Here is a 23322-nt window from a genome sequence, read left to right as displayed (position 1 = left end):
ATCCTGGTCAGCCATCCTCTGCAGAAGGCAACGGCAAAGTACTCTGCCAAGCATAATCATGGGCCAATCCAATGGAAGCCCATGGCCCCCCTCTTGGGATATGGTACCTGAAAGAGGAGGAGGAGGAGATCTCTAACATGTCAGTGGGGACAGGTGTGACCGTGATGGTTATTGTGCCACATGAGGTCTGGACTCCTCTGAAAATGTTTGTTGAAGCAGCCCAGAACTTCTTATGTAGCTTCTTGTAAGAAACAGGAGCCAATGAAGACTCTCCTCACAAAAATACTCTGATTAAAACAAAGCACTGTTCATGCACAACAGGTCAATCAGCACCTGAAGAAGAAAGGAAAAATAATAAAATAAAATAGTCTTGTCAGACCTTTACAAATCTCCAGTGAAGCCTCAAGCTGGTGTTCAATTCTACATAGCACTCTTTAATAAGGGTGTCAGAGCACCAGAGAGAGTACGGAGGAGGTTTATCAGGAGGTTGTCATGTGGAGGGACTGAAGAAGCTGGAATTGTCCACCTCAGAGCAGAGAGGAGGGGAGGCCTAATAAACCTTTTGTGGGGTTTTGGGGGAGAAACTACTTCCTCTGGCATGTGGGTGCAGAACCAAAGGTCAAATTAAAATAATTAGTAAAAGAAAAAGGAAAAGAGGAGGAATTGATTCACACAGAGGGTTTTTCAGATCTGGAATGCACTACCCACAATGGCGGTAGAAAGAGATTCCATACAATTATTAAAAGAAAACTATTGGATGTGTCACTGAAGGAGACTAATTTGCAAGGTGATGGATAATAGGCTGGAATGTGGGACTAAAATGGATAGCTTTCAGAGAGCTGGCACAGGGACAACAGGCCGAATGGCCTTCTGTGCTGTATGATTCTATGGGCGGGAATTTCCAGCCCTGCCACAACGGGTTCCCCCATGAGGTAGATGCGGCAGGCCCGCCAAAATTCCTTGGACTTCAGCAGGACTGGAAGATCCCACCAGCGGCTGGGACTGGAAAATCCCGGCCTACATTTCTAACCGATCTGTACTGTACTTGCAGCATTTTGTGTACTTGGCTGAGATTCCCAACGGTCCTGATCTTTATCTTTACATTTAGGTTGGCTAGCCTGTACCAGAAAAATAGAAGATGAACCGAGTGTCCTGGCATTATCAAAGATGAAACAGAGGATGAAATCACTCAGAGAAGGAAAATTTAGCAGCAGGATTCTGAATTATAAAGGATAGAATTCTGTCATAAATGATAACCAAATGCAGTCACAAGTTACAATTATAATCTCCACAGCTGTGAACATTAAAACAATTCAAATTAGATGAATTAAGATGAGCTACATCGGGTGGATTATATTTGCTGAGACATTGTACTTCAACTGTCTCTTTGAGACAGGAGCTTTGTTTGAATATCAGATAGGAGTTTTGTGTTTTCATTAAAATGCCAAACAAGCAGAAGACTTGATGCAGTAAGCACCGGACTGGATTTTTCTTATCCTCGCACTTATCACAACCAGAATTGATTACTTCAACCAGCCCTCACCAGCCCTCTCATCCTCTGTAAACCCTCACTAATCCTTCTGTGTTATTGTACAGTACATCCCTCTCGCCCATCACCCGTCTTCACTGACCCACATAGTTTCTGCTTCCCCCAACGCGTCCAATTGAAAATTCCTGTCTTCCTCTTCAAATCTCCAATGCCCTTAATTCTCCCTGTCTCTACAACCTCCTCAACCACAGTTCTGAGCTTACCCCCATCAGTTCTGTGGTCTCTTCAGCACTCCTCCCCCCTCCAACTTTGTCCCACCATTGACGGCGGAGCCCTCAGTTGCCTTGGCTTGTTCACAGGAACTCCATTGTTAGAGCCCGCTGCTTCTCTGTTCCTCTTTAAAAACCCTCTCCAAACCAACTTTTTTACTTGAGGCTTCACTCACCTCATCTAACTTACGGTTCAATTACTGTCCCCCATATTATTCCTCTGTAAATCACCTTGGGATGTCTTGTACATTGGATAATATAATTATTACATAATTGCTAGTTGTTGGTAGTGCAACAGGAACAAGCTTTTTAGAGTCTAGTCTGCTACACTCAGGGATATTAAATATTCCCAACTCTCAGCAGAGATGAGACTAACCCTAAATCTGTGAAACAAAGAAGTTAGTTTGACCAAACACTCTGGTTACCAACCTTCCAGGATTGGCCTGGAGTCTCCAGGATTTAAAGAAAAGCTGCTCCCGCTAGCCGATGGCCCAAGGACTGGTGGACACAGATTTAAGGTTTTTGGGCAAAAGATGTTAAGGGGAGGTGTGAAAAATAACTTTTTAATGTAGTGATAATCTGGAACTCACTGCCTGTAAGGGCAGTAGAAGTAAAGACAACGATTTCAAATTGGACAGGTACTGGAGAGAAATAAACTTGCAGGCTACAGTGATAGAGTGGGGGAATGGAACTGACTGGGCTCTACAGGGAGCTGACATGGTCTCAATGAACCAAATGGCCTCCTTCTGTGCTGTTATAATTCAATAAAGACAAATCACCTGAACATGACTGCAAGTAACTAAGGTTATTGGGGCACAATTTTTTTCATTTCTTTGAACACCTTTATTCATTAGTTAGAAAACTATTAGAAATAAGTTTAAAAAAAAGACTGACCGTCAGGAATCAAACCCTCAGAAAATAGAGTCTGTACTCTATCCGATCGGCAGTGTTTCATGAAGAGCAACATTTTGGATAACTATAAGTGGGATCGACGGGGCGGGAAGTTGCAGGGGAGAAGATAATGTCATAAAACATCTCAGAATACATCCAACCAGAGTCAGCAACCCTTCCAAAAGCATTGCCAGTTCTTTACATTAGAAAAACTTGGTTTTGGAGATTTGACTGGTTAGCAATGGTGCTTCCAGTAATCATTCTGGACGCACAAGGATGAAAACAGCTTGAAACTCATACCTACTTCCTGGTTTTTTAAATAAAACTGCTGGAAGCTTTATCAACCAAAAAAAGGGGCTCCTTTGGATATTGCTGTTTGCAGTGAAAGAGAATATGCAGGTTCGTGGTTGTTTCCAGTAATGGTGAAATGCTGAAGCCCTTTCTGAGAACCACATTGTGAATATAAAATGGATTTGGTGCAGCAGCCTCTTACATAAGGTTTGCAGCACTGACCTCGTATCAAGCTATGGGAATAAAAGACTATGGGCCTGTTAACTCCCTGGCACAGTTTAATCATTCAGTTTAGCACCGAAGCTCTGCACTTTCCCCCTTATTTTTATGCAGTTCAGCAACCATTGAAATTGCAAACCTTCTAGATCATGGCTTACTCAGTCTCACCAGGTACCTGTCTTCCCTGAAGGTAATACCGTTCTTTTCTCCAGGTGTGTGAAACTTGTCATTGTCTCCTGACAATTGCTGGTCTCTCAGTTGGAGTTTTGTTGCAGCAAATACTGCAGTTACATCATATCCCCTTTATGTCCCTGTACTGCCCAATGACATAAAGCCAATGAAGCCAACCTACTGACCACAAAAGGACCACATAGATGCCTGGCTGTGTGGCCATTTCACTGGATTCCGCTGATAGAAAGTGCCACAGCAGCAAATCTGAACACTCCCACCAGTAACACTTAGTCCATGTTGTTTTTGGCTATGTGCGAATGAAACTTTCACTTGGCCTTAAGTTAAGTAAGACATTTTCACGCCCCCTGCAGCACTGCATTATAAATAGGGCAACTCACACCTATGAAAATGGCCTCAGTGGACAAAAATTATGGGCTGGATTTTACAGAAGAAACAGTGGTGCAGCCAATAGTGTTCACAATTATTTAGATGCAAATCAAACAGTAACTTCCAGTAACTGCACATGCGCAGTTAAACACGGAAATCAAGGAGTTATGTTGTCTACCATGTTTTGTTCCACCAAAGGGTGTCTAATAACTGAGAGACTCCTCCTCCTCCGTTGTGTACCATGCCCTAAGAGGACATTCATGGACTTCCATTGGATTAGTCCATGATCGTGCTTGGCAAAGTACGTTGTCTTCTGCAGTATGGATGACCAGGAAACTTTGCCGGTTCCGAGAAAGAGTCATATTGGACATGAAACACGAACTCTGTTTCTCCCTCCATAGATGCTGCCAGACCTGCTGAGTTTTCCCAGTACTTTTTGTTTTATTTCGAGGAACCCTTCCCATTGTTCCTGCCTGCCGCCAGGCACGTTGGAAGAATTTACAGGCTGATAATCAACCTGTTCGGCCACGTTACGAACACACCTTCCGTTGAACCCAGAGCTTCTGGCCCAGAGGTAGGGATGCTGCTCAGAGACTCACCATTCAAATATATAGAACAGCGTAAAGTTGCTGGAAAAAACAATAAACTCACCAGTAAATGTTGGGAATCATCCTTTTCAGTGCAAGTAGCCTTTTCAAGGCATGTTAAGTCCTAATTACTGCCAAGCAACCTATCACTAACTCTGTAACATCCTCCAGCCCCACACCAAAAACCCTGCCCCCACCCACCTCCCCACATAGCAATGCACTTCAAACTTCATTCGTTACGAGGTGATTTTAGATATCAATAAAGAGCTATATAAAAAGAAAATTATTTTTTGCTTCGTAGATTTAACTAATACATTACTCATATTCTCTATTGACCAGCTACGTGGGAGCCAAAACATGTCACACCTCTCGTGCAGAGAAATAGTTCTCAGCCAGCCACAGGTCATGATTCTACTCACGTTATTTCATGCCCTATATTACTGTGCTGGTCTCTTTCCACTGAAGCAAAATTAAAGTCAATTTAATGGAAGCTTTAAATACCTCTCAGGCTGCACCAAGGTGAGATCACACCTCATTTCAGATGTTCAGAGCCTCAAAGGTAGTACAACATAAAGCCTAATTAAAACTCAAATTCATTGATGTCAAAGCTTTTCAAACCCTGCAAAGAGATTCAATTCCTGTCACATGGCCATCCAGGTGACACACTTACTCCTGCCACTAAATCTCATGTAAAATTCATCCCTAAATGTAAATTCAGACATCTCTTAACTTTGGGCCACATCTTACTATATGCGACTTTCAAATTCCTGTCTGCACTAGGTCCATTGGTTCTTGGAAAGTGGAGTTTGACTTTAAGCAGCCTTTCCATCTCAAGGTTCCCAAGCGTTATTCAGGAATAAATTACAGTTTATTTGGATGGCAAAACATGAAGATGTACGCACTAAAGAACAAGCCTTCCATGCAACAAATATGTCCCTGCTGGGTGTGTTTTCAGCCGGGGTGGGGGGGAAACATGTAAAACATTTCCTGCCTGCCCTTAGGCCTAGGCCCATAACTGCCCAATTAAGTGGCAATTAAGGGCCTCAATCCGCCTCCACTGCCATAAACACTGGGAAATAGCAAGCGGGCCAGGCTGCAATTGCCATTTTTGAAATGGTTTCGTTGAAAAGGCAGGGACACATCAATGGGTAGGTGGGTGAGTGGGTGGGTGAATGGGTGGCGGGGGTAGGTGGGGAGGGGGGGTGCCTTGTGCACATTGGGGTCACCCCTCCAAAGATGTTACCCTCTCCCCCCACTTCATTCCTCGCCGCCTAGTCTCCAAAACCTGGCTCCCCACTTCACTCCCCCCCCACCCCCCGCCCTCCCTAGGCTCTCAGGTCCCTAACTGCCCTAAACCCACAGGACATAACTCTCTCCAGTGACCATCACGCTTCTTCCTGGGCCCCCTTGCAGTCCCTGGAGCACCCACCACTGAGCTCTGATGGTACTGGGCAGAGGTGCAAGCTTGAGCTAGTTTAGCCCATCCCAAGTGTGTTATTGCTGCACAGCAGGCTTTTTAAAAGTCGTTCTATTCGGGATCAACTTTCCTTCCGGGAGGGATGGGGTGTGAGCAGTACACACCCCCCCCCATCCACCCTGTAAAAGCCAGTCCACTAATTCTCCCCTTGGTTCCTAATCAAGGTCATTCATAAGTAAAGTGAAGAGCAACAATTCCTGGGATTTATTGCTCGCAAGTCCAAGAATGTTCCTTTTATTTCAATTCCCTGCCTCCCACCTCCCAACCAGTTTTCTATCCATGCTATGAGACTCTCATTCAGTTTTTCTCTGTTTTAGCCTGTGTAAAACATTAATAAATTCCATGTGTGAGACATTCGTCTAACTCCTTCTAAGTTAAGGCCAGTGGTCCATTTCACTAATTGCTAGTCTTCCCTGTCTCACAGGTATTTCACCTCAGTTCTCTCTCCCTTTATTACTGTGTCTTCCTTCCTTGTCCCGTGGCACTGGATTCCTTTTCCATATTGTGAAAAGAAAAACATAATACTCCTTCAGCGATTCGAACACAACTTTTTCCTTAATTATCTACAATGGCTTAAATTTAAAAGCATTTAAAACATTTCCCCTTCTGGGAAACAATGAATGCTGAATGTGTTGATTGATCCCACACAATTTAACAAATATTCCCAAATCAGCCCTTTTGTAATTTTCTGTAGATTCTGAGCAACAATGCCAGCTGGCTAGCAGTCTACATGGAGTTCAGAATGATATTTAAAAATAGCCACATAATGGATATCCAGAGGACAGTCTTTAGTTTTTAAACTGACAAACTGGGGAAATTGTGCAGAGCATGGGATGAGAGTAGTATTCACGAGGATACAGCTGCAAGACATCTGGCTACACATTCATTACTAAACAATTAAGAAATATCTAATGAAATTCCTCCATCACGATCGCCATAAAATGTTCAACCTTGAGATAGCTCTCCGTGATTCTGCACAGATTCCATGCCTACACAATCAGGAATCGAGTTCAGATTCTGCAAGCTATGCAGCATATTTATTCATTGCACCCAGGGCTACAGTAAGAAACAGAACCCAGAATCCTGCTACTCTGCACCCTGTTCCAGTCCTGGGCAGTTGCCACTTTACATTGTGATAACCTGCCAACCACAAGAAAAAGATAATTTTATAAAACTCATAGATCATGTATCATCCCTGGATTTGAAATAATACCAACGATCTGGAGAATACCAATTACCCTAATCTTCTTTACTTATTTTTATCCCATTATTTTCCTTTTAATTATTGTGCTCACAGAGGTTTGGGATATCATCGTGGGATTGGAATACATCTATACAATCTGCGCCAAGATTAGATACAGCAAGGGTTAGACTAAACAGAAAGTTCCCTTATGCAGTCCCAAATCGGTCAGGCACAACATGGGTTAGATTCATCTCCCTCTTAACTGTAGCATCAAAAACTTCCAAGTCAGCTATTGCACTGTTTAAATACAGAGCAAGACTAATCAAACACTTCCCAGGTCAGGTATGGCATGGATTAGATTCAGAATTCTTGTCTTTGCATCTTAACCCCAACCTTATAAGTGTGAGATATTTCCATTTCCCAAAACAGACATCCACTTTGAGTGATATTGTATGTTACAGTTGCGAAATTCAGACCAAGTTTGAGAGTTCAGGTTGCTCTCACTGTATTTTACTTCAGAATTGTACAACTGTACAACAGGTGATTCATCCCGTCAATTTAGGTTAGATCCAAACCAATGGTGCCCCCGCAGTTTATACATTTTTGGTATGACTGCATGTTGAAAATAATATGTACAGCTCTGAGAACTGCTGTGAAAGAATATTATAGCTACTGAACGGACATAGAAGGTAACGACCAGAAGGATTCCGAGGGTGAATGGATTATGAGTGGTTACCCCAAATTGGGCATGTTCTCACTGGTAAAGGGAGAGGCGTTGGTTTTAGGATTCTAAAGAGACTAGATATTATACAACATGATAAACTGTTTCACCTTACCCAAAACAGTAGTACAAAAGGACACGGCCTGCACTTGAAGTGAGGAGAGTGTAGGGTGGTGGACAGAAGATACAAAGCTAATCTGGAACCATTCTCAGTGACTGAGTGGTAAACCTACAGAAGAGGTTAGCTAGGGAGATGGTCGAAGCAGAGAGTATTCATTCATTCAAATACAAATTGGTTAGATTTATTTCATAAATAATAATTTTGGATATGGATGAGTAATTTAAGACATGATACAGAATAAGTGCAGCACATTTGGGAGGAACAAATGATTTTGGACCTATGGATCCCAAAGCTTTCCACCTTATGTCCTAGTCTGTTGTAGACTAATTGATCAATTGCCAAAATTAGTTATCGCATCCATTATCAATTGTACCATGCAACTACCAGGATGGGTAGAAGGCAAACCAGGTGGACCTTGGTCTTTTTCTGTCTAGAAATTCCTTTTCCTATTCCCCAATCATTGGGTCAAATGGTAATGGGCTCCCTGTCCTCTTTCAACTCTGCCTTGTAATCAGCTCCAGAGTCCAGTCCAATTGTTCTGCTCATTTCCATCACTCGGGGGCCACATCTACAGAGCCTGGTGTGAAGGGAATTCAAATATTGTCAGTCTGAGGTACACAACTGAAGGCTGGCTACAGAACCCAACAACTGACTGGTCTGAATAAATACCTTGATTTATTTTGGTCAGCTTGGATAAAACGATATCATAGCAAAATAAAACCAAAAATCTCAGTGTTTTGTGAGAAGCAAAGTAGTTCCTCTTGCAGCTATTTCCCTACAAAAGTACACGTGTTTTTAGCTATTCTTCACTTACAGGCTTTAATTCAATTGGGAAAGGGGGAAGAAGTGAAAGGAAGATGGAGGGAGGAAGGAAGCTGAGCAGGGTGATGGGGACAAGGAAGAAAATAAAAACAATGCAAAGAGAGGAAGTACAGAAGAGAGGTGAGGTGGAAGGGAGCGTGGAGGTGGAAGGGAGGGGGGAAGGGGAGAAGAGTAGAAAGAGGTAATTTGTGGATAGATGGGGAAAATGAAGGGAAGGGGAAGAGGGTGGAGAGGAAAGGGTGTGGAAGGGAATGTTTAAGGGTTTGTGGATAAGAAAAAGGTTTGGTAAGGACCTGGAGTGGGGTTGGAGAGAGAAGCAAGGGGAGAAGACATGGTGTGTTAAGAGGACAGGTTAGGGGAGAGGCAGAAATGGGAGAAGGAATGGGTAGGAAAAGGGGAGTGAAGATTGAATGCAACTGAATTTTAGAAAAGGGATAGAGGCTAGGGGAGATATGAGATAGTGCAGGTAAGGGAAGGATTAGGGGTGTGGCAGCAGTGGGATAACATTGGGATAAGAATAGGCAGGGGTCTGGCAAGGCAGTGGATAACATTGTGGCTTGAGTTCCGATTTCTTTTTGTTACAATGAACATTTATTGAAAACTTCAATTAATCAATGCCACCACTTCAAGGGGGAGGGAGAAATTAGCTTCCATTTTGAAAAAGGCATTTCCACATCCTGTTTACATTTTACATGAAGGGACCAATCAAAACCTGGAATAAAGACAGGAAGTGCTGGAAAATCTCAGCAGGTCTGGCAGCATCAGTGGAGAAAAAAAAGAGTTAACCTTTCGAATCCATATGACTCTTCTGAATTGGATCAAGAACTGGATATGTGGTGGCTCTTCTCAGTACACAGAGTACAATGCGTCATAAAAGCGAGATTTAATGTCGTCAAACCACTGACCCCAGGAAGTGCCCTCAATCTCTCTTCTACTGAATTACTTATTTAGGTGAGTCATGAAACTGACACTATTAACTTGTAAATAAGGTGTCTCCTACTTGAAACTCACTTTAGTGAGGATTTAACTGCAATACATTGAATTATAATTCAAAAATTAGTGGGTACATAGTTAAAAAAAATCAAACAGCAATTTACAACATTAATGGATAATTGGCAAATAATTTTTCAGTTATTTTAAGGAAAGAAAACTCTCACTTCTTGTGGTGTTAATAATAGTTTCCTGAAATGTGCCTGGAACTGGGACAAGTCTAGAAATTGCAGTTATAGCATATATATAAACCATATATAGCGTACATCCAGTGCACATACTGCACATACATAGAACAAGTATAACATATCGAGTAAGTGTACTCCAGAGCACACATGGTGCATGTATAAATTGACCAGGTATAAAATATAAATGTGCATATATGAAATTTGGTCAAGGATCCTGTGTTCCCAGCACGGAGGTGCACTCAATAGAAGCACAGATGGTAGATAGAGAAACATAACAGCAAATATGCTCACAAGCAGCAATGAGATCAGATAATCTGCTTTTGTATTGTTAGTTGAGAATGCAAGGAGCATGTAGATCTGTGGTGCAGGCCAATTCACCAAGCCTCCACCTTCAGCAGAGGAGGAAAGCGGAGAAAGTTGCAGGAATCTTTGTACAAACAAATGCCCAGCCTCACACCCCTCTGTCAGTCTGTAGAAACTCAGCCGACTCCTGTGTTGAGGCTCTTATTTGAAAACATATGGAAACGTACGAGATTCTGAAGGGAGTTACCAGGGTAGACACTGAGGTTGTTTGCCCTGGCTAGGGAATCTAGAACACAGGGCACAGCCTCAGAATAAGGGGCCGATCATTTAGGTCTGAGATGAGGAGAAATTTCTTTGTTCAGAAGGTTGTGAATCTTTGGAATTCCCTACCCCAGAAGGTTGTGGGTGCTCCATTGTTGAATACATTTAAGGCTGAGATAGACAGATTTTTGGTGTCTCAGGGAATCAAGGGATATGGTGAGAGGGTAGAAAAGTGGAGTTGAGGCAGAAGATCAGCCATGTTCGTATTAAACGGCGGAGCAGGTTCGGGCCTTGTGGTCTACTCCTGCTCCTGTTTCTAATGTCCTTAAGTAGAAAAATGCCGAAGATGGGAAAAAAATTTCATTCACGGGATGTGGGCTTCACTGGTTGGGCCAGCATTTATTGCCCATCCCTAGTTGCCCTTGAGAAGGTGCTGGTGAGCTGCCTTCTTGAACCACTGAAGTCCATGTGGTGTTGGTACACCCACAGTGCTGTTAGGAAGGGAGTTCCAGATTTTTGACCCAGCGACAGACAGTGAAGGAATAGCGATATATTTCCAAGTCAGGATGGTGAGTGACTTGGAGGGGAACTTCCAAGTGGTGGTGTTCCCATCTATCTGCTGCCCTTGTCCTTCTAGATGATGGTCGTTGTGGGTTTGGAAGATGCTGACACAGAAGCCTTGGTGAATTCCTGCAGTGCATCTTGTAGATGGTACACACTGCTGCTGCTATGCATTGGTGGTGGAGGGAGTGAATGTTTGTGGATGTGGTGCCAATCAAGCGGGCTGCTTTATCCTGCACGGTGTCAAGCCTCTCGAGTGTTGTGGGAGCTCCACTCATCCAGGCAAGTGGAGAGCATTCCATCACACTCCTGACTTGTGCCTTGTAGATGGTGGACAGGCTTTGGGGAGTCAGGTGGTGAGTTACTCGTTGCAGGATTCCTAGCTCTTGTAGCCACAGTATTTATGGCTAGTCAAGTTCAGTTTCTGGTCAATGGTAACTCCCAGGATGTTGATTACCATTGACCAGAAACTGAAAATGAAATTCAGGACACACTGGTGTCCTAATGACAGCCAGTTAAATTAGAGTTGGGAGATGCATGTAAGTGCCACTCTCCACTGGATGAAGTATCCCCTGTAACCTTCCTGATGAATGCACTGAATAAAAGATCAACCTGAGGGGCTTCACAATATAGCTGCTGGCCTGTTTCCTCCTTTGGGCTCCTGAGGAGTTTGTAGATAGCAGGATGCAGCTACAGTATCTGATTTACAGGGGCACAAACTTGAGAGTATAACTTTAGGGCAGGTCTCCAGGTGGGAGCAGCATGACACTCCTGCAGGAAATGGTCAATCTGCTTTGTTTTGACAATGCATGGAGCACAGCCTCAGAACAGTGTCATGCCCACTTAAAAAGTGCTCAGGTTAGGGGGTCTGCTGGATCCACTGGTCACTTTATTAACCAACACCGAGTCAGTTCACACATACTGAGAGTGCAGAAACTGGCCATCTGCACTCTCAATACTCTATAATCCACTCTCTGGGAGCAGAGCTCTGGTCTGATGTGCAAGTGCAGATGCAAGGTGCTCTCTCCTGAACATGACACTCATTTCACTGCCAGACAGTTTAACGAGGTGCTGCATATGCAAATGAATTTTCGACAATGCCAATCTGAGACACGAGTAATGAAGCCTTTCAGTGGGAGGTGAAGGGTCTGTTGATGATTCAGTAAAAACGTGAAGCAAGTCATCTAGAACCAATTAGAGACAAACCCACTGAGACTATCACAGAAAACATTTCTGCAGCTTGTGCTCAAACTTGAGCAGCATTGATGAAAGTTTCACGTCCAGTAAATGAAGTTCGCTACCACTGTATTTGTCCTCTTTGCAGATGCTGGAGCGTGATACATTATATCTGTCTGACAGGAAATTAAAAGGAACTCAAAGAACCTTACTTCAGGCATTCTACAAGATTAAAAAATACACAGACCCGATTGTGTGGGAAAGGAAGTGCAATTATGCAACTATGTGATAGTTTCTAATAATTTGAGTGATTGATTTCAAGTACAGCCCAGCTGATTCTACATTATTCAATGCAACATGACCTCTCCAAGCATCCCTCTGCCCTGTGCACTGTGCTAAGTGTACACCGTACACTTGGGGTATATATACACACACACAGATACACCAATCCCCAGGGGGTGGGGGGAGGTGTTGGTGGGTATCTGTATGCATATGCACATGGATACAGAGCATTATATGCCTGTGTCAGATGTACATTACAATATCTTAATTAGTTCCAAGCAAGATTTGGAAAAGCCCAGTGCATGAACATGTATAATTCTTGTTTCACACATGGTTATACGAATGAGGAGCAGGAGTACGCCTCTCGGCCCCTCGAGCCTGCTCTGCCATTCTATAAGAACATGGCTGATCTGGTTGTAACCTCAACTCCACATTCCTGCCTACCCCCGATAACCTTTCACCCCCTTGTTAATCAAGAATCTATCTCCCGCTGCCTTAAAAATATTCAAAAACTCGGCTTCTACTGCCTTTTGAGGAAGACAGTTCCAAAGACCCATGACCGTCTGAGAGAAGAAATTTCTCCTTATCTCGTCTTAAATGGGTGACCCCTTATTTTTAAACAGTGACCCCTAGTTCTAGATTCCCCACAAGAGGAAAAACCCTCTCCACATCCACCCTGTCAAGGCCCCTCAGGATCTCACATGTTTCAATCAAGTCACCTCTTACTCTTCTAAACTCCAGCAGATACAAGCCTCGCCTGTCCAACCTTTCCTCGTAAGATAACACTCCCATTCCAAGTATTAATCTAGTAAACCTTCTCCCAACACACTTACATCCTTCCTTAAATAAGGAGACCAATTCACAGTCCTTCAGATGTGGTCTCACTAGTGTTCTGTATAGCTGAAGCATAACTTCCCTGCTTTTGTATTCAATTCCTCTCGCAACAAACGATAACATTCTATTAGCTTTCCAAATTACCTACTGTACCTGCGTACTAACCTTCTATGATTCATGCACGAGGACACCCAGATCCCTCTGCATCTCAGAACTCTGTAATCTTTCGCCATTTAGATAATATGCTTGCTTTTAAATTTTGCTTCCAAAATGGGCAATTTCACATTTTCCCACGTTAAACTCCATTTGCCAGATCTTTGCCCACTCATTTAACCCGTCTGTATCCCTATGTAGCCCCCTTCTGTCTGCTTCACAACTTACTTTCCTACCTATTTTGCATCATCAGCAATTTAAGAAATTGTATCCCTTGTATCAAACAAAAATTAAAAATTACTTCACTGAAACATACTATTCTTGTTCGTTTTTGTTTGGTGAATAACGTGACAGAGGTAAACTTGGTTCTCCAACAAATTCCAAAATAACTTCAAATGTATAAAGTTGAAATGTCTTCAAAAATACAAAACATTAACATTTAAAAACTGAGCTGATCTCAGGTGCACATGTCACATCTGCCAACCCGCTGGGAGTTCAGGCACTTTGGTCTCTAAATGCTCCTCAACAAACTACTTTAACCAATCTCTTTCTACTGTCCCTCTAAGCAGAGCCCAGGATCTGATTAGAAAAAAAAAACAAAAAAACTGCGGATGCTGGAAATCCAAAACAAAAACAGAATTACCTGGAAAAACTCAGCAGGTCTGGCAGCATCGGCGGAGAAGAAAAGAGTTGACGTTTCGAGTCCTCATGACCCTTCGACAGAACTTGAGTTCGAGTCCAGGAAAGAGTTGAAATATAAGCTGGTTTCAGGTGTGTGTGTGGGGGGCGGAGAGATCGAGAGACAGAGAGGTGGAGGGGGGCGGTGTGGTTGTAGGGACAAACAAGCAGTGATAGAAGCAGATTATCAAAAGATGTCAACGACAATAGTACAATAGAACACATAGGTGTTAATGTTAAAGTTGGTGATATTATTTAGATAATATCACCAACTTTAACTTTAACACCTATGTGTTCTATTGTACTATTGTCGTTGACATCTTTTGATAATCTGCTTCTATCACTGCTTGTTTGTCCCTACAACCACACCCCCCCCCCCCACCTCTCTGTCTCTCTATCTCTCCGCCCCCCACACACACACCTTAAACCAGCTTATATTTCAACTCTTTCCTGGACTCGAACTCAAGTTCTGTCGAAGGGTCATGAGGACTCGAAACGTCAACTCTTTTCTTCTCCGCCGATGCTGCCAGACCTGCTGAGTTTTTCCAGGTAATTCTGTTTTTGTTCTGATTAGAAAACCTTGGTTTGTTGCACTCTGACTTGTCATTTTGCATTAACTAAGTTCAGCAGCATGAGTTAGCTACAATAGCTAAGGCAATAAGATTAACCCTGAATACAGCAAATACCAAGAAATTACAACAATCTTATTAAGGCTTTGGCATCAGTTCAGATAATTGTTCATGATGTGCAGAAAATTGATTTTAATTATTTTTCCACTAGAAAAGAAAGGAGTTTCACACTTAAATTATTAAGGAATCAGCATTACTGTACTTAATTTGCAATTTCTGGCAGAGATTTATGTTAAAATTGATCAAACTGTGATTTGCAAAGTCCTGCCATCTTTTACCACCTGTAAACTCTCCCGCTACTGGGCAGAGGGCCATCTCTGTAACCTCTCCTGCAGCAACACAAGCCCTTATTTATTTTCCTGCCCTGCGTAAGGAGTTGGGGTCTTTAAAAATGAGTAATTTCTACATTTTATGGGATTAGCTGAGCAGCATTGATTTTCTCTCTGGAAAGAGGATTTCTAAAGACTTTGACCTCTAAACTGTCTTAGTTCAGGCTGCCATGTTGACTAAGCTGCTAGATTGGCATCTTGAGCACCCCCTTATCTATACAATTGTTTAAAAAGGGCCAAGATGTGACCCTCAGCAAGACATTAACTAAAAAGCTGACCTCGAGCAGTGTGATGCACAAGGCGGGGTGGTAACCATCCTGACGTTTTGAGTACCTGTCCTGTGACCATTGGTCAGGATAGTTAGATAGATGATTGACATTGGGTAAGCTACCACAACCAACCACACACACCGCCCCCCACCGCCCCGCCACAAAAGGGTATATATACTGGTGTCATACTGGTGGTAGGGGGCTGAGGTGCTGGTGAGGTGGCAGTGCTCGTTGGGCACCTACCTTCTTCAGATAGAAGATGGACTATAGAAGGAGGAGGAAGATCAAGAGACCGAGGGAAGAATTTCCTAACACTTCAACTCAAGAGCAGAATACGGTTATCACAAGCTGTTACGGGTCATATATTTTATCTATCTAATTAGTTAATGTGTATCATATCTGAACTGTTGTTTCTTCATAAACTTAACAAACCATCTTAAAATTACCTATGACTAGTCGACTGCCTATTTGGGTATCTGTGGCCCCCCAAACCCTGGAAGTCTTACACCTGAAAACAGCCTTGAAAGAAATGCACTTTTCTCCCACACCGACCCCATCAACCTCACTTTTTAACCTTGCAGTTGATAGACTTGCAGGTTGAGTAGGGTCTGCTATGCAGCTATGGGCCCTGATGGACCAATGGGAGATGGTCTTTTCCTGTCTTTATGAGTCTCAATAGTCAACTCCAAGTTGGCCTGGAGCCTTGGCCTGCACCTGTGTCCCAGGATGTGTGATGAAAGCAGTTAGGATACGTACCAGGAAATGGGATACCCAGAAAATGTGCGTAGACAGTCTCCGAATCAGTTCCCAAATCATTTTCTGCCACAAGTGTGTAGTTCCCATTGTTATAGTGGGTGGGTTTGTCGAAAAGCAGGCAGCCATGGAACCAATCCGTGGACTCCTCATAGACCTTGGTTTTGATGTAGTCAGTCTCATTCAGCCGATGGCCCCGGTGCAGCCAGTGAATGGTGGGCAAGGGGTTGCCATAGACGGTGAACTGAATGCAGTGCATGTGTCGCTGTTCGGGCTCTGTTAGCTCCTTAATATCAGGAGGAACTGTAAGTGCAAAAAGAAAAAAAGGCACATAAGCTCATTACAGTTCAGAAACACTTCAGCTAGGGGGTGATACAATGCCTGCACTCCTGACCCTGCATTTTCCCCTGATCATAACTGTGCTGTGTGATCATCACCAAGGTCCCTCTACTAGAATGGACCAAGAGCCAATGCCTGAAAAAACAGAGCCATTGAATCATAAAGGACAGGAGAGGGCCATTTAGCCCAACATGCCTGTGTTGGTTTTTTGAAAGAGCTATCCAAATAATTCCACTCTGCTGCCCTTTCCTCTTAGCCCTGTCAACCTTTCTCCCTTCAAACTCACCCATGATACCTGAAACCTCCCCCATCTAGATTCAATTATTTGAATCTCACCTGAACACTGAATTTTGGAATGCTGGCATGCCTATTTAGAGGAATAAGCTGCCATTGAAACTGTACTTACAGTAAACACGTAAGAGCACCGAGGCATTCGTCATCCCCACCACGTTCTCTGCAATGCATGTCAGCAGCTTTCCATTATCCTCCTGATCAACATTAAATAGGGTCAGGTTTACAGCTGAGACTGTTGTCAGATTATTGTTGGTCTGGCAGAGAGAGAGAGAGAGAATAAAGAAAATTAAGAATTCCTGACTGATCTCACAAGGCAAACACAGGAAGCCCAGAAAATCCAGGCAGTCGGTGGGAATAATTAATGAGGATGAAGGACTACAGGAAAAAATGCCTTGGGTAGAGTTGTCACATTCCCCAAGAGTTTGCCTCTGATACAAATTAAAAATTCACATGATGTTTGTACATCAGCACAGTCACTTGTTTTTTTCCTGGATTCGCAACTCAGTCACATTTTAGAAAAAAACAGCCTCTCTACCTGAGCCCAAGATATTCTTACAAATACTCGAGACTGCAATGGATGATGCAAGTTAACGGCACACTCATGTTGCTCTGCTCAAATACGCATCACACCCCACCCACGTCATCTTGCATAGGGGGCCGTTCCGGAGGCCATTCTTAGATTGGCACCCAGCAAGTGCTGGACCCACCATGTCCCCATTCATGTTCTGCTTTTCCACCTCTTTTTCTTAGCCAACTCTGCACCATCCCTCACTCCCCACCATCTTTCCTTATGCAGCCCATCACAAGAGGAATCCTTGGACCTTCTACATGACAGGTGTGGAGATTCCTGATGCTGGAAGTAGAAATGCTGCACAAATTGAACCAAATCTGGATCATGGGTCATGAAAATCAGCACACGGAAAGTTTCACTTTCAGAGCTAGCTTAGACAGTCAGCCAGTCAGAGAACCAATACGCAGATTGTTAACGAGTTAATATTAGCAGGATCTCTGAGGAACTTGCTACTTTGACGGTATTTCTTGAGAAGTACATGGTTTCCATTGACCAAGCTTATAAAAATACACTAGTCAATTGAGTGCTGTATAACATCGTGTCTTGTGCATGTATTTAGGAAGCTTTAGGACCAGGGATCCGAAGGGGTGGGTCAATATTTCCAGGGACTTATCACAAAAGGCAGTTTGAAAATCATCAGTCAACCACCAGGATGATGTTTTCCTTCATCAAGGATAAAATGTTCTGAAGATTTGATGCAATTCCAGTCATTTACTCTCCAACATGCCAGGTAACCACTTGATTATCTTTTTGATCATTCGTCCAGGTGCCTATTTTGTACAGGAGATGTAATTACTTGGACCCCACTGGGACCCAGCTTATCCTCTTCCATGACTGCACAAGTGACAGTGATACCGAGTCCCACAGTGTGACTATGCTTTGCTGTTCAGTGTAGAAGGGATACAGCCCATAGAGATGGTTCTGCATAGATAGGAGGTTGCAATGCAATCAGTTTAATTAGACAGACAATCTCATTGGGAGACCACAGCAGCTCAAGAAATGGAGTGGTCCCTCTATTATGGAGAAGGATGCTCATCTGGATCTAGTCAGGGATTTGATTTTTATGATAAAGTCAAATGTCGGGCCAGGTGCTACATGACTTCTAAACTGTAATTTACTTAATCTAAGAGCACTCAATGCTGTCGTTAATGTAATCATGGCTGAGCCATAATCTGTCTCTTTGATAAACGCAAATTACAAAGAAAAAATGAAATCCCAGGTCTCTCAGAATCAGCAGCAAAAGGCAAATTATCCACCATGTGACAGCGCAGAGAAGAGGAATTTTAAAAATGTAGGGGTATAGTCACTACAAAAAGTAGCAAATTTGGCTCTCAAATCACCACTGCAGGTTCCTTTTGATCTTTGCATAAATTATACTGGGTATTTTGAATGGCTGAAAAGTCAATGTGCACAGTTGGTTAGGACACAAGTCAGTTGTTGTTGCATCCTAGGCTTCCCCACAATCCAATGAGGCATCCTAGTCGGTTATTGTTGCATCCTAGGCTTCCCCACAATCCAATGAGGCATCCTAGTCGGTTGTTGTTGCATCCTAGGCTTCCCCACAATCCAATGAGGCATCCTAGTCGGTTGTTGTTGCATCCTAGGCTTCCCCACAATCCAATGAGGCATCCTAGTCGGTTGTTGTTGCATCCTAGGCTTCCCCACAATCCGTTAAGCCAGCTAACATCTCAGAAAACAGTCAGTCATTAGTGTCCTGTGAGGTGCACGTGTGACACATTTATGTCAAAATGGTTGCTGAGGGCATGAGGCAGACATTTCTTTTCTTATCGAGTTGCTGGAACATGGAATGCTGATTTGCCCACAGAGTATTTGATGTATTTTTGAAAGGAATATTGGATATATATTTGAAGGAATATTTAAGTATTTTAATATTGAAAGGAAGGTAAAAGACCAAGAAAAGTTAGCTTTGCATTGCCCTAGTAAAAAGCTAGTACGGACACGATGAGCCAAACAGCCTCCATCTGTCCTTTATACTTCTATATTTCTACTCAGTTTTATTTTTAGAAGAATATTAAGTGTACTATTATCATGTGTCTAAATGATATTACAAAGTTCAGTCCAATCAGCACTCCAAACTTTCAGGGAACAGTGAATATTAAGCTCGACTTTGTCTCTAATCCTGAAGTTTCTTTTTCAACGTGAGCCTAGCAGAATGACAAGGTCAGTATAATAGGCACTACAAGGGGAGGCCTCAAAAAACTGGCATTTACTGCTTTCAAACTACAGAAGGCATTTTCCTCAGGAAGTGCCATTTAATTAACACCAACTTGAACAGGCAGAAGGAACCTTGGTTTCACTTCTCACCCAAAGGGGGGCATAACACTTTTACAGAACCTACATTATGATCTTTAGTCCTAGAATGATACGTGTGTCCACAATCTACTGATTCAGAGATGGGAATGTTACTGATTAGAATTCAGAACTGAACAAGACTAATTATGGAACAGTTTCATGCTTGTTAGTTTTGTACCCGTGTCCCCTAGACCACTGTGCACACATCAAATTAAATAATTTGCTTGCATTCATGCTATCCCTGACCCTCAGTACATTAAAAACTTGAATCCCACTCTTGCAGTGTAGAGCAACAGAATGCAGAGGCTCCACATTAAATTTAGCTCAGATCTGCTCTGATGCATTCCAGGGTCAGTCACATTTCCTGAGTTGCTCCACATGGGTCCTTTCTCTCTCACACCCAGGACCTGTTCTTGGGTGGACCCCTTCTAACTATACCCAGGGCCAGTCCTCACTTAAGCCCTTGCTCACACATCTAAGCATACCTCACACATCTCAGCCTGTTCTCACATAGACCCCTCCTTACACCCCAGGGCTGTTCTCACATGTTGCAACCTTCTTTTATTCGATGTAGACATAACCGTTAAACACAACGACTGGTGAAACAATAATGTCAATTCTTTATTTGAAGATAAGACTAAATACACACAGGCCAGAATATAACGCTTGTCGGGGGGTTTGGGGGTGGGGGGGGCATGCGCCTGACCCAAACGGGCATAAAATGATGCAAGATGACTCTAGGCGAGCTTCCCAATATCATTGCGCACTTGCGCGATACTTCAATTGGCGAGCGCACAGGGGAGCAACCTGCCGACAATTAATAGGCCTACTAAGGCCACTAAAGTTATAACTGGAAGAAATTTTTTGCTGCCCGTCCAACTTTAAGGTTGGTGGGTAGATGAAAAGGCCAAGCGGGCTTTGCATTTTTTAGGAAGCCCCACCCACGGGCGGGATGAGGTTTCCAACAGCAAATAAAAATTTTAACGTTTCATTCATAACTTCCCCCTGCTCATGTGGCAGAGTCATGTTTTGTAATGTCTTAAAAATCTTTATTTTTAATTTTTCATACCTTCACCACCCGCCCCACCCACCACCCCCCCACCCGGGGCAGCTCTGTGCCTGAGGGGGCTTCTCCAGTGTGCAACCACACGCATGCGCAAACTTGTGCTCTCGCCCCCCCCCCCCCGCCCACCCTTCCCCCTGACACAGGCAGTGCTGAGTGCTGAAGCCTTAATTGACCCACCAGCATGAAATTGCAATCCGGCCCTGATCGCGGGCGGCAGTCAGCTTCCTGGCCGCTTCCACCCACCCCGCCAAGCCCACCCAATGAGGGCAAAATTCTGCCCATAATGTTCATTGGTGGCTGCGAGTACATATCTGACCTCAACCACTGCTGCCTGCAGACTGGGGCATCGTGGCTCTACTACATCAGATCCTGTTGTGGTGGTAATGATTGACAGCAGCTTATGATACTCCGCCCTTAAAGGTACATGCACATCATATCACAACAGCACTCACCCAGGGCCTGCTTGCACAATTACCCACTCTTCAGGGCCATTCCTATGTATTCTGGGCCGCTCTCATGGGCAAGGGTGCCAGTTTAACAGAACTGTGGAAACAAATCACCTGCCTTTTGCAGATAATACGTGGCATGTAAAAATGGACAGTAAGGGGGGAAAATGCTTCAAAGTACATTCGAAGGGAATCGTGTCCTAGGACAGAAGATGACAGAGGGGAGCAGAACAGTTAAATAATGGCACTGTTCAATTTGCAGCCAGTAGTGAGCAGGAGGGAAGCAGTAGTCTTTGTGATAACATTATTATTTTAAATGTTTGTAAATTTTCTTTAAATGAAAAAAAATCCTGGCTTTAAAATACATGGGGAGCATATATTATGGAAAATGTATTAATTATGTTAATGAGAAGTAATTTATGCATGCAAATTAGGCTAATTAAAACACAGGCTGTCCTATATTTCAAAAGCAAACTCATTATTGAGTGATTTAAAAATAAAACCCTGACTCCCAACTCTATAAATTACTTCAAATCAGTGGTTGGCCATAGACACACTTCATGGGATACTCACAACTTTGTATCACAAGCACACATCTGGGTCCTTCACATGATCACTCATTAAATCTAGAACACAATAATAAGTCTTTTGCATTAAATGTGCTTCCACGGAAGCTGTAGGAGTTCAAGTGCAGGGATTCCCTTGCTCACAGGTGTTTTGGGGGGAGGGGGCTGGAATCTTGGAAAGAACGTGGGGAAACCCTTGAAGATGTCTCCTGTGGGATTTTGGAATTCTCCAGTTCCTGATCTCCAAATAGTCTGCCTGACAACCCAGAAGGGGAAAACAGCTCAGACCAATGTTCTTATTTCCCCGTTTCTACTGTTTTTTCATTCTGGAATACTCCCTCTCTCACCCTCACCATCTAGAAACAGAGATCATTCCAATTTCTTCCTTCCCAGCACTCTAAAGCTATGGGTAGCCCTCCTCAGGATTCCCACCCCCCTCTATCCTACAGGCCTTTAATACCCAAGCTCGAATGTAACCACTCCCTTCGAATCTACTCAGCTCTCCAAATTGGCAGTGCCCTGCGCTACAAGAACTCTACCGAGTTTTGCAATGAGATTTGAAAATTTAAATGTGCCAGTCAATGCCAAAATATTTAATTGGCTTCTGGTGAATTTTATATGGCTCAATGTCATAGGTAGCAAAACTAGAAACAGAAAATGTGATCTAACCTGTAACTTCAAGGTTAGGCTCTGAGGCCTGTAGCTTGCAACTGACCCCTGCTGATGTATAGGCCTCAATACATACACGCACACACAGACACACACACACAGACACACACACAGCTTGGATGAGTGCACATCCCACAACACTCAAGAAGCTTGACACTGTCCAGGACAAAGCAGCCATTTGATTGGCACCACATCCACGAACATTCACTCCCCCCCACCACTGACGCACAGTAGCAGCAGTGTGTACCATCTACAAGATGCACTGCAGGAATTCACCAAGGCTCCTTAGACAGCACCTTCCAAACCCATGACCACTACCATCTAGAAGGACAAGGGTAGCAGATAGATGCCAACACCTGGAAGTTCCCCTCCAAGTCACTCACCATCCTGACTTGGAAATATATCCCTGTTCCTTCACTGTCACTGGATCAAAATCTTGGAACTCCCTTCCTAACAGCACTGTTGGTGTACCTACACCACATGGACTGTAGTGTTTTAAGAAGGCAGCTCACCACCACTTTCTCAAAGGCAACTAGGGATGGGCAATAAATGCTGGCCCAGCCAGCGGAGCCCACATCTTTGAATGAATAAAATACACACACACGCACATGCACATGTGCACACCCACACGGACACACACGCACACGCACACACTGTTTAAATGCTGTGTTTGTTTCATGTTAACTGAAACCAGCTACAGCGACAGAAAGGGGAAACATTGTGTGACTGTCCTAGGAGGACTTGAAGGAGCAGCCACAAGCCCTAGCACACAACATCTAACTTCAGGGGTCCAATTCTCCTGACTGTGAGACATTTGTGCCTGGAGTTGGTTTGTTTCATATCTTTGCACACACTTTTTGCCACTTTGGGGAATGATAAGGAAGTATATTAGCAGGCTGAATATCAATTGTTGAACTGGGTCATGAGTGCTCCTTCTGTGGCCAACACGTCCTGCTGTGGGACTTGAACCCACAGCTTCTGGTTCAGTTACAGCGGAGCTTCCTGTCGATTCATAAGACCTCCC

At 43.5% G+C, this 23322-nt stretch overlaps 1 protein-coding gene across 1 annotated transcript in view; it reads right to left on the bottom strand.

The window, feature by feature from the left end:
* Positions 1-23322, bottom strand: part of LOC121269909 (NT-3 growth factor receptor-like) — an 875498-nt gene that overhangs the window by 523126 nt on the left and 329050 nt on the right. The window contains exons 7-8 of the mRNA XM_041175032.1: positions 16780-16921; positions 16038-16337 (exon numbers count right to left, since the gene is read on the bottom strand). Coding sequence (XP_041030966.1) covers positions 16038-16337; positions 16780-16921 — 442 coding nt within the window. The remainder of the gene's footprint in view (positions 1-16037; positions 16338-16779; positions 16922-23322) is intronic.

Source organism: Carcharodon carcharias, chromosome 26 (genome assembly GCF_017639515.1).
Source record: "Carcharodon carcharias isolate sCarCar2 chromosome 26, sCarCar2.pri, whole genome shotgun sequence".
Classification (NCBI taxonomy): Eukaryota; Metazoa; Chordata; class Chondrichthyes; order Lamniformes; family Lamnidae; genus Carcharodon; species Carcharodon carcharias.
This window is presented reverse-complemented; position numbering and strand designations above follow the sequence as displayed.